Here is a 21,018-nt window from a genome sequence, read left to right on the forward strand (position 1 = left end):
AGTCTGTAGGAGGGAAAAGACTTCCCCACAAATCACATAAACTAAGTGTTAAGACAAAGCTGTTTTGATTACTTTGTAGGGATTTCAACTCATTCATCACCAAATTTTATGCATACTTTGACTCTTTACTGTATTTTTACACTCTGTCCATGCCCTGTGGGGTTTTCAGATTTGCTCTTTCACTGCCTTCCTCCCTTTGAGCTTCTTCTCCCTCAGCACAAACTGCACCTGAGAACGTTTGAGTTCAGGCCGAACTTTCGAACCCGTGACGTCAAGTTGGTTTGGAATTAGGCAGAACCAGTTTGCCCATCCCTTGCTGTAGAAGGGTTAAGCCTCTAAACTATTGAGAGCCAGGGCAGGGAATTATGAAAGGAGCCCCTGTTTTATAAGCATTTGTGTTGCCAGTGCTTGAATGCCGTAATAATTGGTTTGTGCAGTGATTAATGACTGTGTTTTACACGCTGACGATGGATGATGTGTCTCATTGGAGGAGCCATTTATTTTTATTCAGACTCCTCACCCAAGCAGTGTTGGAAATGAGATGTTAATGTCTTGATGGGAGTGTGTTTTGTTCTCAACAATTGCATGGAAGGTGACCCACAGAGAGGAGAAAATAATTAATACGATGCCTTTTTCTTGCCTCTTTTTAATGTGTGCAAAGACAACTCACATAATTATTTTTTTACATGGGACTTTTCCTTTCGAGATTCTTGTTTTGTTCCCTCCAAACTGGGAACAAGTAGGAAGGTGCTGACATTCCGAAACTATAAATTTCAAAGGGGTAAAATACTCAAGTGACTTAAATTCCATTGGTCTTTGTTTTCTTTTTGTATTTTTAATAAAGGACTAAAATAATTTGAAATCTTTAGGTATTTTGAGCCAATTCTTGTATTGGATTATAAGTTTCTGATCTTGCTTTAGTTTCAGCTGCACATTTCCCTGCACTATGTCATTGTGTACATGTAAAGGAGGTGGTGGTTGAGTGGTTTTTTTTAGAAATGGTTGGAATGCACAGACCAGACACAGAATTCATCATTTAATTAACAAACAATACATTTATATCTGTATGGATTCAACATTGCACCCATCTAATGTCAAGATTGTCAGTTCTGTAAAATGGCTTAAAGAAAGGAGGAAAAGGATTTAAAAAGCACTTTTTAATTAATTTGAGTAAATCTAGTTCAAGACAGTGAAATGAGTTGCAGTGTCCAAGAAAATCTTTCTTAAGTTCTGCATAAACTGAAAATCCTTCTCAGTAGATCTCCTGGGATGGAATCAGAGCCAGCTCTGGGCATGGCATCAATACTTCAACAGAGAGTAAAACATGAGGAGGATGTTCACAAAAATGTTCAAATTGAAACTGTTTTTTTCATATGGGCTTCACCAAACCTGAATTAAAGGTTCTCAGAATTTGAAAGATCCCTCCAAATTATCACACCATTGTTGAGCAAAGCAAGCCAATTCAGGGAGATGGGTCAGAAGTGTTGGTTGTTTTGCATCATAGAGCAGTAAATGCCAATAATTGCCTAAATTCTCTGGACAGCTTAATATTACAGGTGGGGTACAGCCCCTCTTTCAAAGCTTAATGAAAATACTGGGAATGTACAGATTCTGTCTGCTAGAGTTTCATCCCAACAGCGCCCCATAAGAGTCTGGGAATGGTGATATTTGGGAAACATAAAAAAATATTCCCTGCAGACTCATTTAGAGCAGCAGTATCATGTTAAAATTGGCGGCCACAGCCGATCTTGGGCATAATATTTTTCTTGGGTCTGGAGAAATTGAGTTGAAAAAGAGCTATTTTGGTTTGAAAAACCAGGCGCTGCATCTGTGCCTGGTATTGGAGGGGTTCCCGTGGAAACATTGAGGGTTGCACAAGAATAGGACACAGGCATGGCTTCCAAATTAGCATATATATTAATGGCACATTAAGCGATTTCGTAATCCTGTGACACAAAGGAGAGTTCTCAACACAGGCCTCATGCAATCTATTAATGGGCAATGTCTGCAGCATGACAAAAACACCTCTGCCCCCTTCGTGGCTGCTCTTGGAGTCCTTTCCAGCCCAGACAAAGTGCTTTGCTGAGTGTTATCTCCCTCATTTTGTATGTGGGGAGAACAGAAATCCAGTGGGATTCAGGGATTTGGCTGAGATGGAACATTAAGGCAGTGACAGGGTTGGAAACACTGTGCCCAATGTCCACTTTCCCCAAAATCTACACCAAGCGAGCAAATCTTTGTTCTTTTGGTGCTTTAAGGGACAGGGTAAAGTTGGTGGGAATGTGACAATATTCCCATCAGCCTGGAGCTGTTTCTAGCGCAAGTGGGAGCTGCACACCCACTCACTGGGGGAGGTCAGAAAGGGCTGCATTGTTTTTTTGCCTGTTGACTTCTCTGATTGGTATTTAAATGAGATTATGGAGGCCCAACATACCTGTGGAACAATGGTGACTCTGCATTCCACAGTGACAGGGCCATGGAGATTTACAGGGAAATAGATGTGCTGATGGGTGAGAACCAAGGCTTGGACTCCAAACCCTCCAAATCTTAGATTGAGGGAGGTGTTCCCACCTGGATCCCTAAATCAGAGTGTTTCTATGGCACGTTTCCAGTTCTAGATTGGAGCTGTCAGGAACAGTTGCACTTTAACATTTCTGCCCATAATGGCATTACTTCACAGTTAAAGCTGGCAGAATTTGGGCACTGTTGAAACCTAATTCCATCCCTTATGATTAATTAGGGCCTGATGTTGGACATGAGCGGGGGCTTGTATTTGGAGCTTGTATTTGGAATCTCAGAATGTTTTGGGTTGGAAGGGACCTTAAGGCTTATCCAGTCCTACCTGCTGCCACGGGCAGGGACACCTTCCACTAGCCCAGGTTGCTCCAAGCCCTGTCCAACCTTGCCTTGGACACTTCCAGGGATGGGGCAGCCACAGCTTCTCTGGGCAAGAGGAGCTAAGGACACCTAGAGCTCACCAGCTGGAAATTCTGGCTCATCCTTCTCTCAGAGCTGTGGTGACTGGGAGAACTTCGTCATTGCTTTGCTGACACCGACGTGGTTTTACACCTCCAAAGCACTTTGCAACTCCCAGATGGACATTTTTCTCATAGAACTGCTGATTTTGGATGTGTCCTTTTAGGGACTGCCCATTCTTGATACATTTTCCCAGCCTGCTTTTTGAGATTGGATGAATTTCAGTAAGAGTGAAACTTGCCTTGTGTTTCAGCTGAAAAAGACCAAAACACCACCAACGCTGAAATGAATGACCTGAGCCTTGGCTACTACAAATCAAGCTGGAACAGACAGTGCACCCTGACTTAGAGTGGGCTGAGTGGCTGTTTGGAGTCCTCTAGGTCCTTCTCCACCAAGAAATGGGTTGTTCTGGTTGTTGAGCTTTCACCCTGTGCTCTGTTCACAGTGACAGGACCCGTGTGATGTGCTGCCTGACAGGCTCTTTCCACAGTGTCTATAGGACTGAGCACAGCTTTCCTTGTCCTCACTCACTCACTCCTGGGCCATAGGGCAGGCTAATTAAACACAGTTTGCCTGGAGATGGGGGTGTAACACTTGGGAGTATCCAGTTCCCGGTGTCCATATGGAGCAGTTACGGCTACAGGTGTGTGTGTGGGGGTGAAACCATGACTGAGGGGTCTTGCAACATCTCCAGCTCATGACTGACTGTACACAATATAAGTAGACCTGAAGTCAAGGATGCTGCTTCGGGGTTGAAGTTGCCAACACCGATTTTTATGTTCCAGAATAGTTGGCAGAAAAGCTTCTATAAGCTGGAAATTCAGCTGTATTTTTTCCTCCATCCAAAAATTGAAAGCTTAGCTGTCCTTTTTGGGTTAAGGTTGAATAGAGGGGGTGACATGGGTGTGCTGTTACTTGATGTGAAGGGAGTAAAAATAGCCATGCCCTGTGCTGGTGGAAGCTGTGACATAGTCTTTGTCGGCTTATTCAACCGAAGAGATCAGGTTTTGAAGGAAATGCTGTTCCAAGGTGCTCTAGATTCTGATAATGGGGCTTGAGCTTCCTGGAATAACTCTGTGATGTGCTTTATGCTCAGCTTTGTTCCCCGTCTCTCCTCCTTACCCAGTCACAAGCGCTGGGTTATGATCACTGATCTAATTGGCAACCACAAAGGACGGGCAGGCTGTGAACAAAACCTGCTCATATATCATTTGCATCCTTCTAAATTGCATTGTTTGTGCAGCTGTTTGGCCAAATTGGCCACAGAGTTTATTTTTGTCCATAGAGAAAACAGAGATGAGTTTTCTCTCTGCTAGGGCAGATGCAAGATCAAAGAATCATATATGCAGCTCAGAGACACCAACCTCTCTGCTAAATGTGTCCTGATGGGGGCAAGATTATTAATAAAGGAACCCTTGAGATGATAAGCCACAGTTATTAGAAGCAGAGGCTTTGCCAAGATGTGACAGGTCCCTTTCAGGTTAACCGTGGGACTTGCTGAAGCCTCCCTTTCATTTCAGCCAGGAGGAAAAGAGGGGGATGTCTGTGTATTTTAAACACTGATCTACTATTCTCCTGAGAAGAAAAAAGCATTTTCCAAAAGATCCATCAGGCAAAATTTACACAGTGTTGGGAAACAATTGCACTTTCTTCCTTCCCATGTGTCACTCAGCAGCGTGTTTTAGAGCTCAGAGAAGGAAGAGGTGGTGATATTTATGGGCAGCTCTCTGCTGGAGCCACACAAGGGTGGGCTTGAGAAACCTGAAGAGTGCTTTTGTGTGCACAGCCAGTCAGCTGGCCATGGCTGGTGTTTGCTTATGGATGTTGTGATAATAATTAACAGAGCAGGAAGTGAGGGGCTGATTGATTTATGTGCTCATGGCATTGTGCCTTTGAACTTGGACAGAAACTGTGAAATCCTGAGAGGAGGCAGATTTATTTCTCAGATGTGTGAGGATGCAAGAATGGCCATAATGTGTGAGCCCCAAGCCCATATAGACTCGGAGCTTGGGTGGTGGCCAGGCAGGGATGGTCAGGGAGCCACAGAAAGCACAGAACGTGACTTACCCTTCCATTAGACTCCACCCTCTCAGTTCTGATGAGCTGTTTCTTGATCCAAGTCCAAATCTTGCTCCTTGACCAGTGACACCTTCTGGACAGAGGATTGGATTTGGCCTCCTGTGTTGCTCCCCAGTGCCCCTGATGTCTGGTCATGTATGTCATCAGGGAAGACAGAACCTTGCTTCACCGTAAGCTGAGACACCCTGAGAGTTGTGTCATCCCAGCGCCGTGTTCCTCCTCCCCCCCAGGAGCCAAGACCAGACTCCCTGTAAAGCCATTCTGTAATCCTTTGGCTACTCTGCTTGTTCAGTGTGGGTCCAACTGGTGATGAGCTTTAGAGCTGAGCCTTATCCTTGGGAATGGAAGGAACTCTTGGCTGACGTGTTTTAATGTGACTCAATCCAACAGAAGGAGCTTCAGGCTAATGGAGTCCAAGTGTTCCTTGGTACAGATCTGGTGGCTCCTGTCCCAGGAACTCCCCTGCCCTCCTGAGTGCTGTCATTTATGGGGATGTCCTGGTGGTTATTTCCCTGGGACTGGTGTGGTCTTGTCTTAGAACTCCCTTGGAGTCCCACTAGTGAGGGTCTGGAATGGAGATTCATTTCCAAACACACCATCCCTTGGGAGATGTTTTCAGCTCTGATGGCCTTGGGCCCATATATCCCAGTAGGAGATATTAGGGCAGATCTGCTTGTGTTCAGTGCACCTCCTTTCCCACTGAGTAGGATTTAAAGGAATCATCAGCTAAAGAGGAGGAATCCCAGACAGATTCCCTCTGTGTAGCCTCAGACAAAGAACAGGACCTCTGTGACCCACCCTTAGTTTGGCTGGAGGGTGTGGGTTTGAGTCAAAGGGGGCACCCACCCAAAAGGCAGGTTGTTATTTGAGTACATGGAGCAGAATAATTCAGAATAGAGCAGTGGTGTGTGTTCTGATTCATTCTGCACTGATGAAGCCACATTTGCTGCAAAGGATTTCTGGAGTGCTGGCCAAATAGATTCTTTAAATGCTTCTTTAAAACAAAATAAATCTTCTTTATGTATACATTTTCCTCTTCACTGAGGATCTGACAAGGTCCTGGCACACTCCCCTGTTTGACAGACAGCCTGGAAGAAAGGCTGTGTGTGCAAGGAGAGCAACCCATGGCACCCAGGTGGAGCTGGCTTATCTCCTTCCGGAAACTGGGAAGAAACTCGGCAGCTGAGCATTGCTGGGATACCAGGGAACTATGGCACAGTGACAGCCCCAGGACAGCAGCGCAGCCAGGCCTTCTCATCTCCTCCCCCTCTGACGACCCTGAACAAAGGCAGCTGGTCAGAACGGTGATCACCAGCCCTGCCAGGAGAGCCCTAGTGCCATCTCTCAGGGATCTGCCAGCCCTGGAGGCACTGATGCTGTAGCAGAGTTTTGGAGTGTGGTTTTAGCATAGATGCTTGCCCCCTATGCAGCCCTGTGTAAGGCAGGGTGTTCCACATCTGCCCTGGCAGCAGGGAATGGGATGAGTCTGAGTCAGGGAGGCTCTCGGGCTCCTCAGTTGTTCAAGGCCAATTACTTACTGTGGTACAGGGCCTTAAACATATAAAAACCCCCAATATGAATATTAAATGTCATTATTAAGTCAGGATAATTACATTACTAGTTGGGTTTTGTGGAGGCCTGTGGCACACACACCTCACACCCTCCAAACTTACTCATTACTGTTAGGTGGAAGTTGATACATTGCTAATGGGGACAAGCTTGAAGAGGAAAACCTGGATCTCACAGCTCCAAGGCCTGAGGAAATTTCCTTTGTGGTTTTGAAATTGGGCTGAACTCAACCACAGCTCAAAGTGCTCTAGAGCCTGGAGAAGGGCAGCTGGAGCTGTGTCCAGCTCCATCATCCCCAGGGAGCTGTTCTGGAAGTTGCATGGGGAGAGATGCTTTGGGGAAGAGCATCTTTTAATTTAATTTTTGCAGATACCAGTGGTTTTGTTTGAAACTGAATGAGCTGAAAACCTACTCTCTCAAAAAACTGATTGGAGAAGGGATTGTTCTCTTAGGGAAGGTAAAACAGGACTCCTGGATGAGTCCAAATTTTCTCCCACCTGAGAAGCTTATGTCAAAATGTACCATTTGATCAGATGTCACTTATTTCTGCCACTCACACTTGGCTCATACAGAAGGTGCAGGTCCTGAAAGAACTGGCCTTCAGTCAGAATGCCTGTAGAAAGGATTGTTTTAGCTGTGCTAAAATTAGCTGCACTCATTTTCTTTTTTTTGTTTGTTTTCTGTGTTCCCTCTGTGGACACAAACAGGTGAAATCCTGGCTCCACAGCAGCTCATGGGCATTTTGCCGTGGCCACCAGTTGGGTCTGGATTCTTCCACGATGGGGAGAAACCAGTTGCTACCCAGCAGACTTTTTGCTGCGTTGTAGATTTGCATTTAATTTTTGCAAGACTCTTGGTCCTTGTCAGGCTAATGGGGTTCATTGCAGTGCAAATAGAACGTGGTGTGAACTGTACCTGCAGTCTTTGGTTGAGGAGCAATTAAACTTTCCTCCAAGGAACCTCTCTGATGCTATTTTGGAGCCCCAACAGCGTCTGTTTGTGTTCCAGCTCTGCACTTAAGATTTCAGGGTTGAGAGCTCTGCTTTCCTGTGGCCTCCGTGACATGATTCCCATGGAAATTTTTTCTCTGTGCATTTGGACTGAGTCTTGAGACTATTTTTGGAAGCTCTCAAAATGTCCCAGAAGTGCCCTTCACCTCTGCTCTTGTGTAAAGACTGGTTCCAGCTTAGCTACAACTGTTTTTCACGTGTAACCAAAGAAAAAGAGAACAAGTAGAAAAAGAAACAAACCCAAAGACAATTCTCCTTTCTCAAAACAGGGTTAATTCTCAGTGACTGAGCTCTGAGTGCTGGAGAAGAGGAATTGCAATAAAGAGCATTTTCAAGCACTCCCAGTTCCAAGATTCCTATTTAATATGCAATAATCACAGAAAAATCTGATTATAGAGTTGAGAAATTGGCACCTGTAAAGCCTCTCAGGATCTCCTGCAGGTTTTCCAGCTATTCCAATATTAAAAGAGGTGTAGGAAGTGTAAAAGAGTATCTGAGGGTTGTCTTACAGTAAGACTGGAAAGAATGAGAAGACAATCAATGTCTGTACTGGTCAATACAAGGGTTCCTTACAAATTACCTGCCACCACATCTCTGGCCAAGCTTTTTTTGCAAGGGTACTGAAAACATTGAAGTCCATACATAGGTATCACCCCTGGGCTGGAGGCTCAGTTGCCTTGTGGTGACAACTTTAGGAAGACTTTGTGACTGTGCCTGGACCTCCAGCCCATTCCAAGATGACACGAGGCGTGTCCAGTCCTGGAAGTCGCTCTGTGTCTGTGTGTTCCCAGGGCAAACACCCAGGCCCATGTGTAGTGTATGGAAGCTGTGGAGCTGCCAACACAGTGCTCACAGCCTCTCTGGCCCACCCCTGCCCAGAAATCCTGGACTCAGGTCCCATTCTGGAGACAGCTGAGAGATCTGTGTTCCCACCACACACAGGGCAGACATCACCCTTCAAACCTGGCATTCAAGTGTTAATGGCAGTGCTCCAGACTGGATCTTGGGTTGTTCACAAGGAGTCTGGTAGATCTGGTTATTACCCTCCTAAGCACTTGTTCCTAAGGGGATATGAATTTACCTGGTATATGCACAGCCCTCTGCTGTTCTCGTTCCTTGTACCTCTCTGTCCTTACCAGGGTGCTTGGTGGAGCACAGCATTGGTCCTGGGAGGAACGTGATGCAAACTGATTCTAATAGTTAATAGAGAAGAGACCCTCATGTCTGGGAACTGTTCAGTGCCTGAGCCTGGTGCAGATGGAGCAGAGAAGGTTTAAATCCAATGTCACCACAAACAGATGGGCTGGGGTCACACCTGAGCACAGCAAGGGCTTTGCTGCCCTCAGTGTGGTTTCTGATGGACGAGAGAGGTGCTGCAGGTCCATGTGGTGCCTGCTGGCTGAGGAAGCTCAGCAGAGGAGCACAGCCCTTGTGCAAGAGTCCTGTCAGGTCCCTGGTCAGCCTTTGGCAGCTCTGGCAACCCCCAGTGAAGGCCAAGGAGCCCACTCTGACCCAGAGAATGTCCCATGTCCTGGGCACACAGTGGGCACCTGGCTGTTGTCTTCAGCCACTTGGCTCCTGGGCCACATTGAGTTTCTGGGCTGTACCGGTTCCCTGCTCAGCCCTGGCTCCGCTGGTAAAATCCAGCCAAGATCCATGAGAGTGGTATGGCTGGCAAATCCAAGCTTTTGGGGCTCTGTGGTGGAAAAAGGAGATGTAACACCCTCCCCACTAAAGAAACTGTGTGTGGTTCAACTAATTCTCAACATTTCCTTGCTTCCTTTGCTTTCTTTGCTTCACTCAGGGCTTGCTCCTCCCTGTCAGGAGGCTGCCCGTTCCTTCAGCAAAACGCAGCTCTTTGCTAAATGAACTCAACTCCTTCTTGGTTTCCTTTTGTTTGACACTCAGGAGATGATGGATTTATAGACCTTCCTGAGTCGTAAGTTCATTTTCTTTTATTATTTGCCTTTCAGTGCAGCCCATTCTGACTGAGATTTCATTCTGCCTCCAAGCAGGGTTGACCTGCCAAGAGGAGCTGATCCATAAATCTTTCCTTCCTTTTGCTTCCTTTCTTTCCAAAACAGCATTAGCTGAGTTTGCCTGGGAGGAAAACTGTTCTGCCATTGCCGGCAGTCAAACAGTGCAACTAATTAGTGCTTTCCCTTTTCCCTTCCCTTTAGTCTGTGTCTGCTGGGGTTGAAATTAATCCAGGGAGGAGGAGGAGGAGGGAGGGAAAAAGAAGGGGAGAAGATTTGTTTGAAGTACTTATTTTTAATTAAAACTTTTGCAAGGTGATTTGATGTAGTGGTGGTGATACACACTGTGTCATATCTAGTGGTGAGAAGGAATTTAAAGAAAGCAGGTGAGTAGAGATGGCTTCAGGTTGGTCATCTGGTCTAGCACCTTCTGGATGCTGCTGCTGAAAAGTAAAACAAGTGAGAAAAAAAATCTTTGGATACATTAAATCCCAATATATTTATAGGACAAATATTTTAAATATAATTAGGAAACAGGAGTCCAGAGTTCTCCCAGACCTGTGTGGTTTGGGTGAGTCAATTCATTTCAAGGTGGTGTGTCAGTGCTTAGTTAGATCTATTATTCACTGCCCAGGGGCTGCCAACAGAGATCAATTTAAACAGCAGAATGTTTTCAGATGGTAAAAAACACTCTGCAGATCCGATGTCCTTTTTGTTTTTAGCTCTTGATTGGTTTAAGCAGCAGACCGACCAGATGTTGACTTTACGGAATGGACAAGAGCTTTCTTGCCACTTGGAACTGAGGTTATTCAAATCCTTAAAAAAAGAACTCCAGGAAAAATTCTGTTGTTGAGGCAGCACTGCCTCAGTTGTGAGCGGTGTGAAGTGTGGATTACACTAATACTTCCCAAGCATTTAGCAGCAAAGTGAGCCCAAGACTACCCCAGGCTTTGGGGTGATTAAGACTATTCCAATAGATAAAACCGGGACTTTTCTGTATGAAGCCCCTGCCCCTGTGAAGAGCACTGAGACCTCCTGAGTCCTAAACCACTCGTGAATTCAGTGTTGCACTGGGGGTCTCTTGGTTGTTTTTGATGGAAACAGTAACCCACAGGAAGTGTGTTCCTAGGGTAGCAAATTCCTCACTTTCTGGCTTTTGTGGGAAGTTTTTTGGTTTTCATGTGCAAAAGACTAATGGGGCAGGCCTGGAAAAGGTGCTCAGACAACAGTGCGTGTGAGTACACATTGAAACAACAGCTGGAACTGCTGGGAAAGGCAGGGATGAAAAGGAAAGAGCCCTTCACTTCCATTCATCCCACCCTGGGAGACAGAGCATGTCCCAACAGTGCTGAGCAGACAATAGCTCCTTGCCAGCATTTAATTTGTTGAAGATTAGGGAATTATTCCATTCTTATAATACCATGTCAGTCTTGAAATACCTTTGAACTCTGGGGGATGTGAAGTTTAGATCCAGCTCAGATTTCACAGTGTTTGGAAGGCATGGCTCGACCAGGGTGAGAACGGTATGGACGGTTTAAGGGGAGTCATGTTCATGGAGACAATGGGCTGGCTCAACTTCAGCGGCCTCTGAACTGTGGGATAACTAGATCCAGAGCAGGACACTAAACCTGGGCTTTTTTCTTTGGGATCTAAAAGCTGGCTAGTGCAAAGCAGGGGTCAGGGAGCTCTGGTTTGCTCTGTCTGCAAGGAGAGTTGGCTGCTAAAGCATTGCCCCCTTTCTGACCTGGAGCTTCCCCCCCGAAAACATCTGCAGCCTTGAAGCCCCATGTTTCTCTAGATATCATCCTTACTCCACGCCCCAACCACGCTGTGTCCTCTTCAGGTTGAGGGCAGAACACAGAGCTTGGATAAGATGGGCTGAACCTCAGCAGGCGATTTCATTTTTTATGATGGTTTCTAAGAGATCTGTCACAACTGTTGGTGTCAAACCATAAGCAAAGGCTTCTCTTAGGGACATGGATGATGAACAAATACATGACACTTGGTGTCAACAGCCTCCCAGATCTGTTCCCTCCTGGAGCTCAAAGCAACTCAGCAGTTACAAACCACAACTCGTGCACGAGTCGCACAGAAGTTTCAGAAGTTCCTGACGTGTGCTGAGCCTTTCTGAGCCTTGGGCCAGGGCACAGCTGCTGCTGAATGTTTGGGAAAATGAATCCCCTCATTCAGGTGCTCAACACTTGAAAACATGGATCTGAACAAGTGCAGTGTCATCTGCTGCTCTAATAACCGAGCACTGTCGGACCCTGCAAAAACAGCCAAGTCCTTGCTGCTGAGCAGGCAAGGAGCAAGGCAGTTTTTTCATCCTCATCCTACTGGTTATTAGAAAAACAGTCTGAAGAGACTTTTCTCTTTGGTTAAGGTAGATCATAAGCTCTGGGACTACTGTAACTATCCTCCCCTCACTCCAAGCAGTCCCATGTGCTGCTGCCATGGCTTACAGGAAAGCAAATATCCCTGGTTGCTCTGATATCAAATAGCTTTTGCTGACCTCCCTTGAAGAAAGTTCCTTGTAAAAATCCTTTTGTCCAGAGGTTTCAGTCATTTGGACCCTTACAGGGCTTTCTGAGCTCTGGTGATTTATTACTCCTCAGTAATTTTGTGTTTTATGGAGAGCCCTGCTGGAAGTATAGGGGGCTACAAGGGTAAAAGTATCAATTAGCCAGTGCCAAAAGCCACCCATGAGCAAGGAGAGGAATGGGACAGGCTATGGGATACAGCTTGGAGGATGAACTCGTAGAGGAGCAGGAGCTCTGTGATGGGTAAGTTTGAACCAGGACCCCATAACAGCAGGATAAAGGAGTGTAGTAAGGCTGGATCCACTCCTTCAGGAAGTAAAGTAGGGCATCAGTTTTCAGTCTCCTTACTCAGAGCAGGGTGGAACTGAGATCTGTGAAGCCTCTTCTCTTAGATCCTCTGTGAACAGGAGCAGTGGTGCAGGGCTGAGCCCCAGCTGAAGATGCCAACGCAGCTCACGGCTCCCCCAGGAACATCGTGGTGGAGGTGGCTTCAGGATTCCTGCAGGGCACTCTGGCAATGGAGGAGCCCTAAAAGAAGGGAAGAGGGGATGGTTATTTTTGGCATATTTGGCTGAAAGAGAGGAAATGGTCTGTTCCATTGGTGGGTCGGCATATTTTTGTTATCCCAGGTGTCAGTGGGTGCTGACGAAGAGGACACAGGATATGGGAGCAGGCTCTGGTTTACCTTTGTGTAACTGGCTGGTGTCAGAGGGTGCAGAAGTATCAGAGAGCACAGGATTAGTAGTGTAAAACAAAGGACAGCGTGTTCTGTCCTTATTTATGGTCTTTGAACAGCCACAGAGGTTGTAAATCAAGGCAGAGTTTCTGCCAGGTCCCTCAGTGATGCTATAGATCAGCACAAATCCACAGAAAGAAAAGGTAGGTAAAGCTTTACACAAGCTAAATGTTGGCTGGGCAATTCTGATCTCATCTCTCAAGTACTTCCTTGGCGGTTTAAGTGGAAGACTTTCAATTCAATGGAAATATTTTGAATTTTGGCATTGCAGAGATGTGGAAGAGAAAGGATGATTTAAGCTGCAGTCTGTCTAAACCCCAGTCTGTAGTCACGGTCGTGCTCACATCCCAGTCTGTTGGGATTCACAGTGCTTTGGCAATAGTTTCCCAAACTTGCTCTGTAAGTGCCTGGATTTTGCACAACTTGCCATGGTTGTGAAGAGAAGCAATGACCAACACTCTGTGGGATTCTTTGATGTCTCCTGAGCACCACAGCTTTCCTGGGACCTGGTTTCTGGGATCACAGCCCTTTACTCAGGGAGGAGAGTAAGGAATACAGGTCACCAGCAGGCCAGGCTGGGAACTCCTCTCTTCCACAGTGAGGAGCTGCTCACCACTACAGACTCATGAGGTCTGTAGATCATTATTTTCATTAGTGGTGATTCATGGTGAGGGTTTCCCAATCAGGCCTGCTGGTGTAACACGTTCCTTTCCACAGCACCATTTATCTAAAGATCTCCAAATACTTTATGTACATTAAACTTTAATCCATGTTTTACCACCAGTGAAGTAGGTGAGGAGGATCATTTCCATTTGGCAAATGAGTGCAAGAAAGTGCCTTGCCCAAGACTCTGCAGGATGGTTGCAAAGTTGTGGATCTGACAGTGAGTGTTTGTTTCCCGTATGCGGCCCTATTTCCCTGCCCAGATTTTAAAGGAACATTTGATTTCCTGGGGCGAAGGCTGAGCAGGAATCGGCTACAGCTGTAAATCAGAATGCCTGATATGAATCAGAACTTCCTCTAGAGCTTGGGATTTGGATTTGTCATCCCAGAACGGCCCTGACCTGAAAGGATTGGAGCAGAACTGGTTCATTTATGGGGATGGTATCAACTAGTTGGTGCAAGTTGTGGAGTCAAGAGTCAGTGAAGAACTTTTGGGACCTATTCATCCTCATCTTCCTACATGGTCAGTGTGGACAATGGAGGCTGCAAGTGTGATTCATGTGATGCAGGGAATGAGCTGTGACTTGAACTGTGTTGTCTCTTGGCTGGAAGGGGAGATGAGGTGACTGTCTCAAGTGAACCCTGCCCTGGTGTCCACAGGGAAGCAAAGTTGGGAACTGAATGGGGACAGATTTCAACATTTGCTTGAAGTTTCATCTCTTGTGGTAATTAGACGTGACTTCATTGGGGTGTGTTATAACAGCCCCTTCAAAGAGAAAAACTAGTCAGTGGAAAGGCAATCCTTCCTTCCCTGGGCTGACCTGGCAAGACCCCCCTGCCCAAGGAAAGCTGTGCAGCTTGGGAGAATCACAGCATAGGGGAGGTTGGAAGGGACCTCTGGAGATCATCCAGTCCAACCCCCTTGCCAAAGCAGAGTGACCTAGAGCAGGTGACATAGGAATTCATCCATGTGGGAAGGAAGAGGCCAGAGAGGGGAACTGAGTTGCTTGTGGTCATTTGGGGATGGTCCCATGCAGGGCTGAGGGTTGGACTTCATGATCGTGGTGGGACCCTTCCAACTCAGCATGTTCTGTGATCCTGTGATTTAACAAGCGAATGACAGAGCCAGGACAGCTATTCCTGTCTCCCTCCTGTCCCCAAGTGCTCCCACCACTTGAACACGTTGCCACTGGAGTGACCTTTCTCCCCCTCTGCTTCCCTCCCTGCCAGGTTCCCCCTCTCTGCGGGCGTATCCCCTCATCTCCGTCATCACCAGGCAGCCCTCCGTGGTCCCCCCCCTGCTCCCCGCTGCCACCAGCTCCCGGGTGCTGCCAGCCCAGCCTTGCCCAGGCCCTGGGGGCTCAGAACCCGTGGCCAGCGAGGCCCAGGGCAGCAGCGAGTCGGAGGCAGAGCAGCCCACGCCCAGGATCAAGAAGCCGCGCCGCAGTAGGACCATCTTCACCGAGATCCAGCTCATGGGCCTGGAGAAGAAATTCCAGAAGCAAAAGTATCTCTCTACCCCTGACAGGTAGGTCAGTGGCTCACAACAGGATCAAGGATGAACAGAAGGGCTGCTCCAGCCCTGCTTAGCTGTCCCCACACTGAACACTCCCTGTGGATGTGCTGCCTTCTGGCTCCACAGAGAGGTCTCTGTATACCATATGGGCAGACCATAAAATCACAAAATGGGCTGTGTTGGAAGGGACACTCAAGGACAATCAGTCCAACTCCTGGCCCTGCCCAGACACCCCAACAATCCCACCCTGTGCTCAGAGTGTTGGCCAAACACTCCTGCAGCTCTGGCACCTCAGAGCACAGGGGGATGGCACCAAAGGAAAAAAAACTTTGGAGCTGGTGAGTTTTTGATGAAGATTGAAGTATAACAACCTCATTCCTCCCTGTCTTACCTTTCATGATGCAGATCTCCCCAAATCATTCAAAGGTGGACAGCACTAAGTTTAACTTACAGCTCTGCTGGGACTTGAGATCAGATCAAACCCCTCCCCACTGCCAGCCCTGGGTGGGCAGGGCTGGGGAACACTCACCACGTCCTCATGGGGATGGACCTGGCAGGAATTCAGCCCTCTGCAGTCAGGAGCCTCCTGGACCAGCTCAGACCCACGGCAGCTGCACGTTAGAGACTGGCTGCTGGGTGGCCAGATTCAAGTTCAAGGCTAACTTCTCCTGGGATCAAAGGTGACAGGAATAGAGCACATCAGTGGAAATGCCAGCTGTGGTGTATGTGCTTGGAGCAGGTCTCCAGGCTCAGAGGTACAAAGCAAGAGCTCTCTGTCTTTCCCACTCCTGCTGCACACTTGAAAAAAGATGGAGCCTGTCTTGCCCTGAGCTCTGGTGGGGGATGGTGTGTGTCCATGGCACCTGAGGGGTTAGATCTCCAGCTGGCTGCTGATCTGGCTCCATCCAGCACCTTGGGTAGCAATTCAGTGGGAAGGTGGTGTGTCCTGTCCATCAGCTTGGAAAACAGAGCCAGGGTTGCCTGGAGCTGACTTCTGCCTGCAAAGGCACAGGCAAGTTCCTTGTCATTTGAAGGAAAAGGTGAGTTCTTAGGGACTACTTGGCACCACATGGGCAAACCAAACTAAGAGAGGCTTTAGCTTTTTTAAAGCCTTTCAGTTCTACTCTTCAAATTCAAGTTATAGGGAAAAGACCCATCCAATTTCTACAAAGTTTGTAAACCTAGAGAAGGTACAGGAAAAAGACCCATCCAATTCCTATGAAGTTTGTAAATCTAGAGAGGGTTTGAAAGGTACCCCAGCCCTGGATTTAAATTTAAACTGAAGATGGCATTCTCTGCTGCCCGTCACCAAAGCCAAGGGTCACAGCAAGACCAGATTTCCTAGCCATGGCCACCCTCACAGCAGAGTTCCTAATGCACTGACTCCTCACAGCTTCATTTCACAAGGTGGTTGACACTTGCTGAAGCCCTTCAGGCTGCTAATTAACATTAGCATGTGACTGTTCCTTGGCTTTGTACACGTTTGGGGCTGACGAGCAATTCCTGTCCGTGTACCACGTCCCCTGTGTTTGTTTCCTTGGGTTTCCAGGCAGTGCTGGTGACAGAGGTGTGTGGCAAGAGGTGGCACCCTGCTTGCAGGTAGTCAAAGAGTTACAGGACATGTGAACTAAGTCACCAAGAGTTGGCCAAGCTGTGGTTCTCTCTGTCAGCTCCTGGCTGGAAATGTGATGGCAAAGCAGTGGATTGCGATCCATGTTCACTCCTGCAGCTTTTGACCTGGAGAGAAGGTTGTACCCCTGAGAGAGCACCTGGAGCACCTGGTTTATTGGTAGTGAGGGAGTGTGGTGTGACAGGGCAACAACTGTCAGATTCTGCTCTTAAATATCAGCAATGGCATCTTAAATCAATGCGGTACAGACATTATGTGGTGGCATAATAAACCTGCAGGTCCAGAGTGATTCCAAAGCGGGGGAGAAGCAGGAATCCATGAGAGTGAGTTGGAGCCCAGGAAGGTGGTGTGGGGGATGTGGGTGCTTGCAAATACAAGTCTCGTTGCCCCAGGAGCCCAACTGAAACATGAGTTTTATTATGAAAAACTCAGCCTTGACAAATGTGCTCCCCCATCCAAAGGCGAGGAGATATTTGCCAAGAAGTCACAGAATCCAGAACACTTTAGAATGTGGCTCTGAGTTGGAGCTGTCCCACCTGCAGGACTCATGTGACTCCGTGGGGCACTTTCCTGGCATTGCTGAGGATTTCCAACCCCATCCCTTGTGGAATTCCATTACAAAACTGCCACATTCATGTGCTGTCACCTGTGGGGAACACAGGGTAACCTCAGGAGTTACCCTGAGCTGCATTTGCCTCATATCCTGGAGTTTAATATAGAAATAATGAATGGCTTCACATGAACTTGCCTGGGTTAGAAATTTGTGGAGGATGAATGAGGATTACGGGTTGTCTGCCACTCAGACCCTGAAGCAAAACACACAAATAATGAATTCCCTTATAAACCCAAATTGCCTACAATGGCAGAGTGCTGATGAAATGAATAGATTAAGATGTACTCCTGTTCCATTAGAAATGGGAAAGGATTATGATTTATGTAGGTAGTGAAGAAGAAATGTGATACAAAGAGTAGCACTTTCAAAGGCAGACTGATGCTGGTGTCTGTTCCTATGTGTTTGCTTCAAACAGCAGAGGCCTGTTTTTCAGGGATGAGATGTCCCTAAGTCATGGGCAAACACGGAGTGTCAGCGGTTGGAGTGCAGCAGGTCTGTGTTTCCAAGAGGGCAGGCAAACACTGTGACTTCTAGGAGGAGAAAAGGGAACAGAGAGTCTCAAAACACCTAAATATTCCCATTTCTTCCATAGCAACCTCTGTCTTTACATCCTAAATTCATGGTATTTACTGCTTTTGTGGGACTGTTCTCAAAACAACAGATCAGAGGACATTGTTGAATGCTCTTACAGTGTTGGATTGACTGTATCTGGCATCTGAGCTCTTCTTGTCCTCTGTAAACTCATTTCAGTGTCTGTTTTGTCTCCCAGGCTTGACTTAGCCCAGTCCTTGGGGTTGACTCAGCTCCAGGTGAAGACATGGTACCAGAACCGTAGGATGAAGTGGAAGAAAATGGTGAGTGGTTCCTTGTCATGTCCCCACGGTCCTTAAAAACTAGTTGCAAAAGAACAGATTTGAAAGCTGAGCATCCTGTCAGTAATTTGAGTCTATTTATACCAAGTTTGGTTTTATTCTTGATCGTTTTTCCTAGAGATGGTCTCTTTTTTTAATGTGTTCATACTCTAGCATGTGTGGTGGGCAAGGGGGGACCACAGGCAGGAGGAAGGATACAAAGCAAAGGGGTGAAAGAAATGAGAGTAGAACAGAGGGAAGAACCAAAATATCTCCCTCTGCATTTTTGGCACTCCTGTGATCTCAGTGCTTTGGGATTGGTTCTGCACACAGAAAAAAGGTTGTGTTGCTCTGCAGAAAACAGTGCAGTTTGGAGAGCTGATATCGCTAATTCCTGCCTTTCATCTCTTCTTTTCTCCTCTTTCACTTATTCTCAGCTTTGTGGCCCTTTCCCAGTTAAAACCTTTTTAGAAAGGAGACCCATGCAATAAGTCCTGGTTGGGAACCACAATGCTGTGACATTCTCCAGTGGAGGTGTTTGTGAATTCTGATCTGGGAGAGGACATGCAGTTCTAGGCTGTTCCTTGGAATGTATGTGACAGTTACTGCCACTTCAAACCAGTCTGGGATTAGCTTGGATACAGATCTTTGGCTGGAAGTCTTGCTGCTGCAGTGATGGTGTAAAGGGAGAGGGAATTAGACACAGGAACACGATGGAGTTCAAGTTGATCCTGATGGTTCATCTCTTTGCTCCAGGTGCTGAAGGGAGGCCAGGAAGCTCCAACAAAGCCCAAAGGCCGCCCCAAGAAAAACTCCATTCCCACCTCGGAGGAGATTGAAGCAGAGGAGAAAATGAACAGCCAGCCCCAGAGTCAGGAGCCAGAGGGATCTCAAGCTCCTGAGGAGCCTAAACTGACAGAGGAGAAGCCAGAAGAAGCCTCGTTGGAGACACAGAAGTCTCCAGAACATACACCAGAGTCCTCCTCAGAGGAGACTACACCACTAAGTTAAAAGGGAAAGAAAGGAGGGAAAAAGAAAAGCAAAAAAGAGATAAAAGAGAAAAACCAACCCCAAATATATATATATGTATATATATATATTTAAATATGTATGTAATGGTGAGTGTGTACATATATATATAAATATATATATATGTAGACCTTGTGCATAAGTCTAAAGATTGGTCACTTTGTGCCTTTGGGAATCAGCCATTGTGGGCCAGGTGGAACAAAGACATCCCGTGGGAGTGGTGCCAACCTGTCCCTCTGGTGAGGGAGCTTTGGGATGGGGGCCTGAACATGATTCCAGGGAGAGCACATCTGGAACCCCAAGACAGCTCCTGGAGAGGTCCAGGAGAAGGTGGGAGGCAGAGGTGTGTGGTGTGGCTGGGCTGGAGGGCTCAGGGTGTTCTCTTGGCTTTATCCTTTCCCTGGAGTTGTGCAAAAGAACAAAGAGCTTGGCCTGGTCTCGGACCAGCGGCAGACAAGGAACGGGAGCACCAACGACACCATTTCCTCCTGTAGCCAGCACTGATTTCTGTCAGGGATGGGCCCGACTTCAAACAACTCTAGGAAGGGGCTCAGCCCCGCAGATTTGCTTTGGCCCAGGGTGAGCTCAAAGCTTCCAAAGGGAGATCCTCTCCCAGGTCAGGATTCCAATTGTATCTCTCTGTGTTGTTTGGGTGCTGTGCCTGTGAATTTGCAGTGATCCAGGATTAAACTTGGAATGAGATGAGGGTTTGGATTTCAGTCTGCTCCAAAAGCTTTGGGATGCTTGGATCTGGGATTTTTGCTTTGGGCCCACTACTAATTTTTGTAGGTTTGTTTTTTTTTTTAAATGAACTTTTCAATGTTTTCAGGGTTTAGGCAGGATGATGAATTTCAGAAGTTGCTGCAGAAAGTTGGTGTTTGTTTAACATGTGTGCCAAGAATTGATGTGCATCATGTTTCATAAAGTCTTGGTAAGGGTGCATTTTGCCCAAAGGCTGCAAGAGATGTATTAAGATAACCTTTATTTTTTAATTAAAAATTAAATATATAAATCAAACCGCTGTGGTGGTTGTTTCTCTTTCAGAGATTCTCACTTCAGAGTGTTAGACAGGGACTTTTTTGGGCTTGTTTTTTCTATTCTAACAAAACCTGGAGAAAGGGGAGTCATCAGACTTTCCTGCACAGAAAGCTCTGTATAAACTACTTGTAGCACCTTGCTAAGGTGAGAGTGTAAATGCCACTTGTCACTGGGTGAATGTGTCAGACCCAGGGCACTATTTTCTGTCACCTCCCCTGCTCCAGTTTTGGACACTCAAATAATGTCTCTTTGTGACAATGTGAAGATGATTTCTGAATATCCCTTTTTTGGAGTGGTGGCAAGGATTACACCCAGAGATCTCCAGTGCCTTATCCAAGGAGAGCTGAGTGGGGAGAAAGGATTTCTTTTCTCCCCAGTTTCTTGCTCAGAGGTGTTTGGAAGTGTCTAATTACAGCTCTGCATCAGCTCTGGGATGGGATTACCTGAATCCAGTAATACTCAGGTGGTGAAACTCCAGCTGCCTTCAACCAAGCCAGGGTGGGACACGCTCCACTCACCGTGTGTTTAACACACAATAATCCACCCGGGAAAAGGCAACTACTGCTTGAAGTGCATTTACAGGTTTGCACCTAAACCTAATCCAGACCTACCACAGCAAGGCTCATTTACAAAGAACTTGGAAACCCCCAGGTATTTGATGGCTTTTATGCTCCTTTTTCCTATGTGAGATGGAAATGGGATAAAACATTTCCCTCTTGCCAGTTGTGTTGAAAACAGCTAGGAGCTGCAAAGTCTTTCCTCTGCCATTAAAATGCATCAAAATTTGGTTGT

General features: G+C 46.8%; 1 protein-coding gene across 1 annotated transcript in view; it reads left to right on the forward strand.

Annotated features, from left to right (window-relative positions):
• The window catches only part of BARX2 (BARX homeobox 2), a 33,521-nt gene extending 13,316 nt beyond the window's left edge, over positions 1 to 20,205 (forward strand). The window contains exons 2-4 of the mRNA XM_027655431.1: positions 14,780 to 15,077; positions 18,078 to 18,162; positions 18,916 to 20,205. Coding sequence (XP_027511232.1) covers positions 14,780 to 15,077; positions 18,078 to 18,162; positions 18,916 to 19,170 — 638 coding nt within the window. The 3' untranslated portion in view covers positions 19,171 to 20,205. The remainder of the gene's footprint in view (positions 1 to 14,779; positions 15,078 to 18,077; positions 18,163 to 18,915) is intronic.
• The last annotated feature ends 813 nt before the right edge of the window (positions 20,206 to 21,018 follow it).

The sequence above is a fragment of the Corapipo altera genome, unplaced genomic scaffold (assembly GCF_003945725.1).
Source record: "Corapipo altera isolate COAL_440 unplaced genomic scaffold, ASM394572v1 71, whole genome shotgun sequence".
Taxonomy (NCBI): Eukaryota; Metazoa; Chordata; class Aves; order Passeriformes; family Pipridae; genus Corapipo; species Corapipo altera.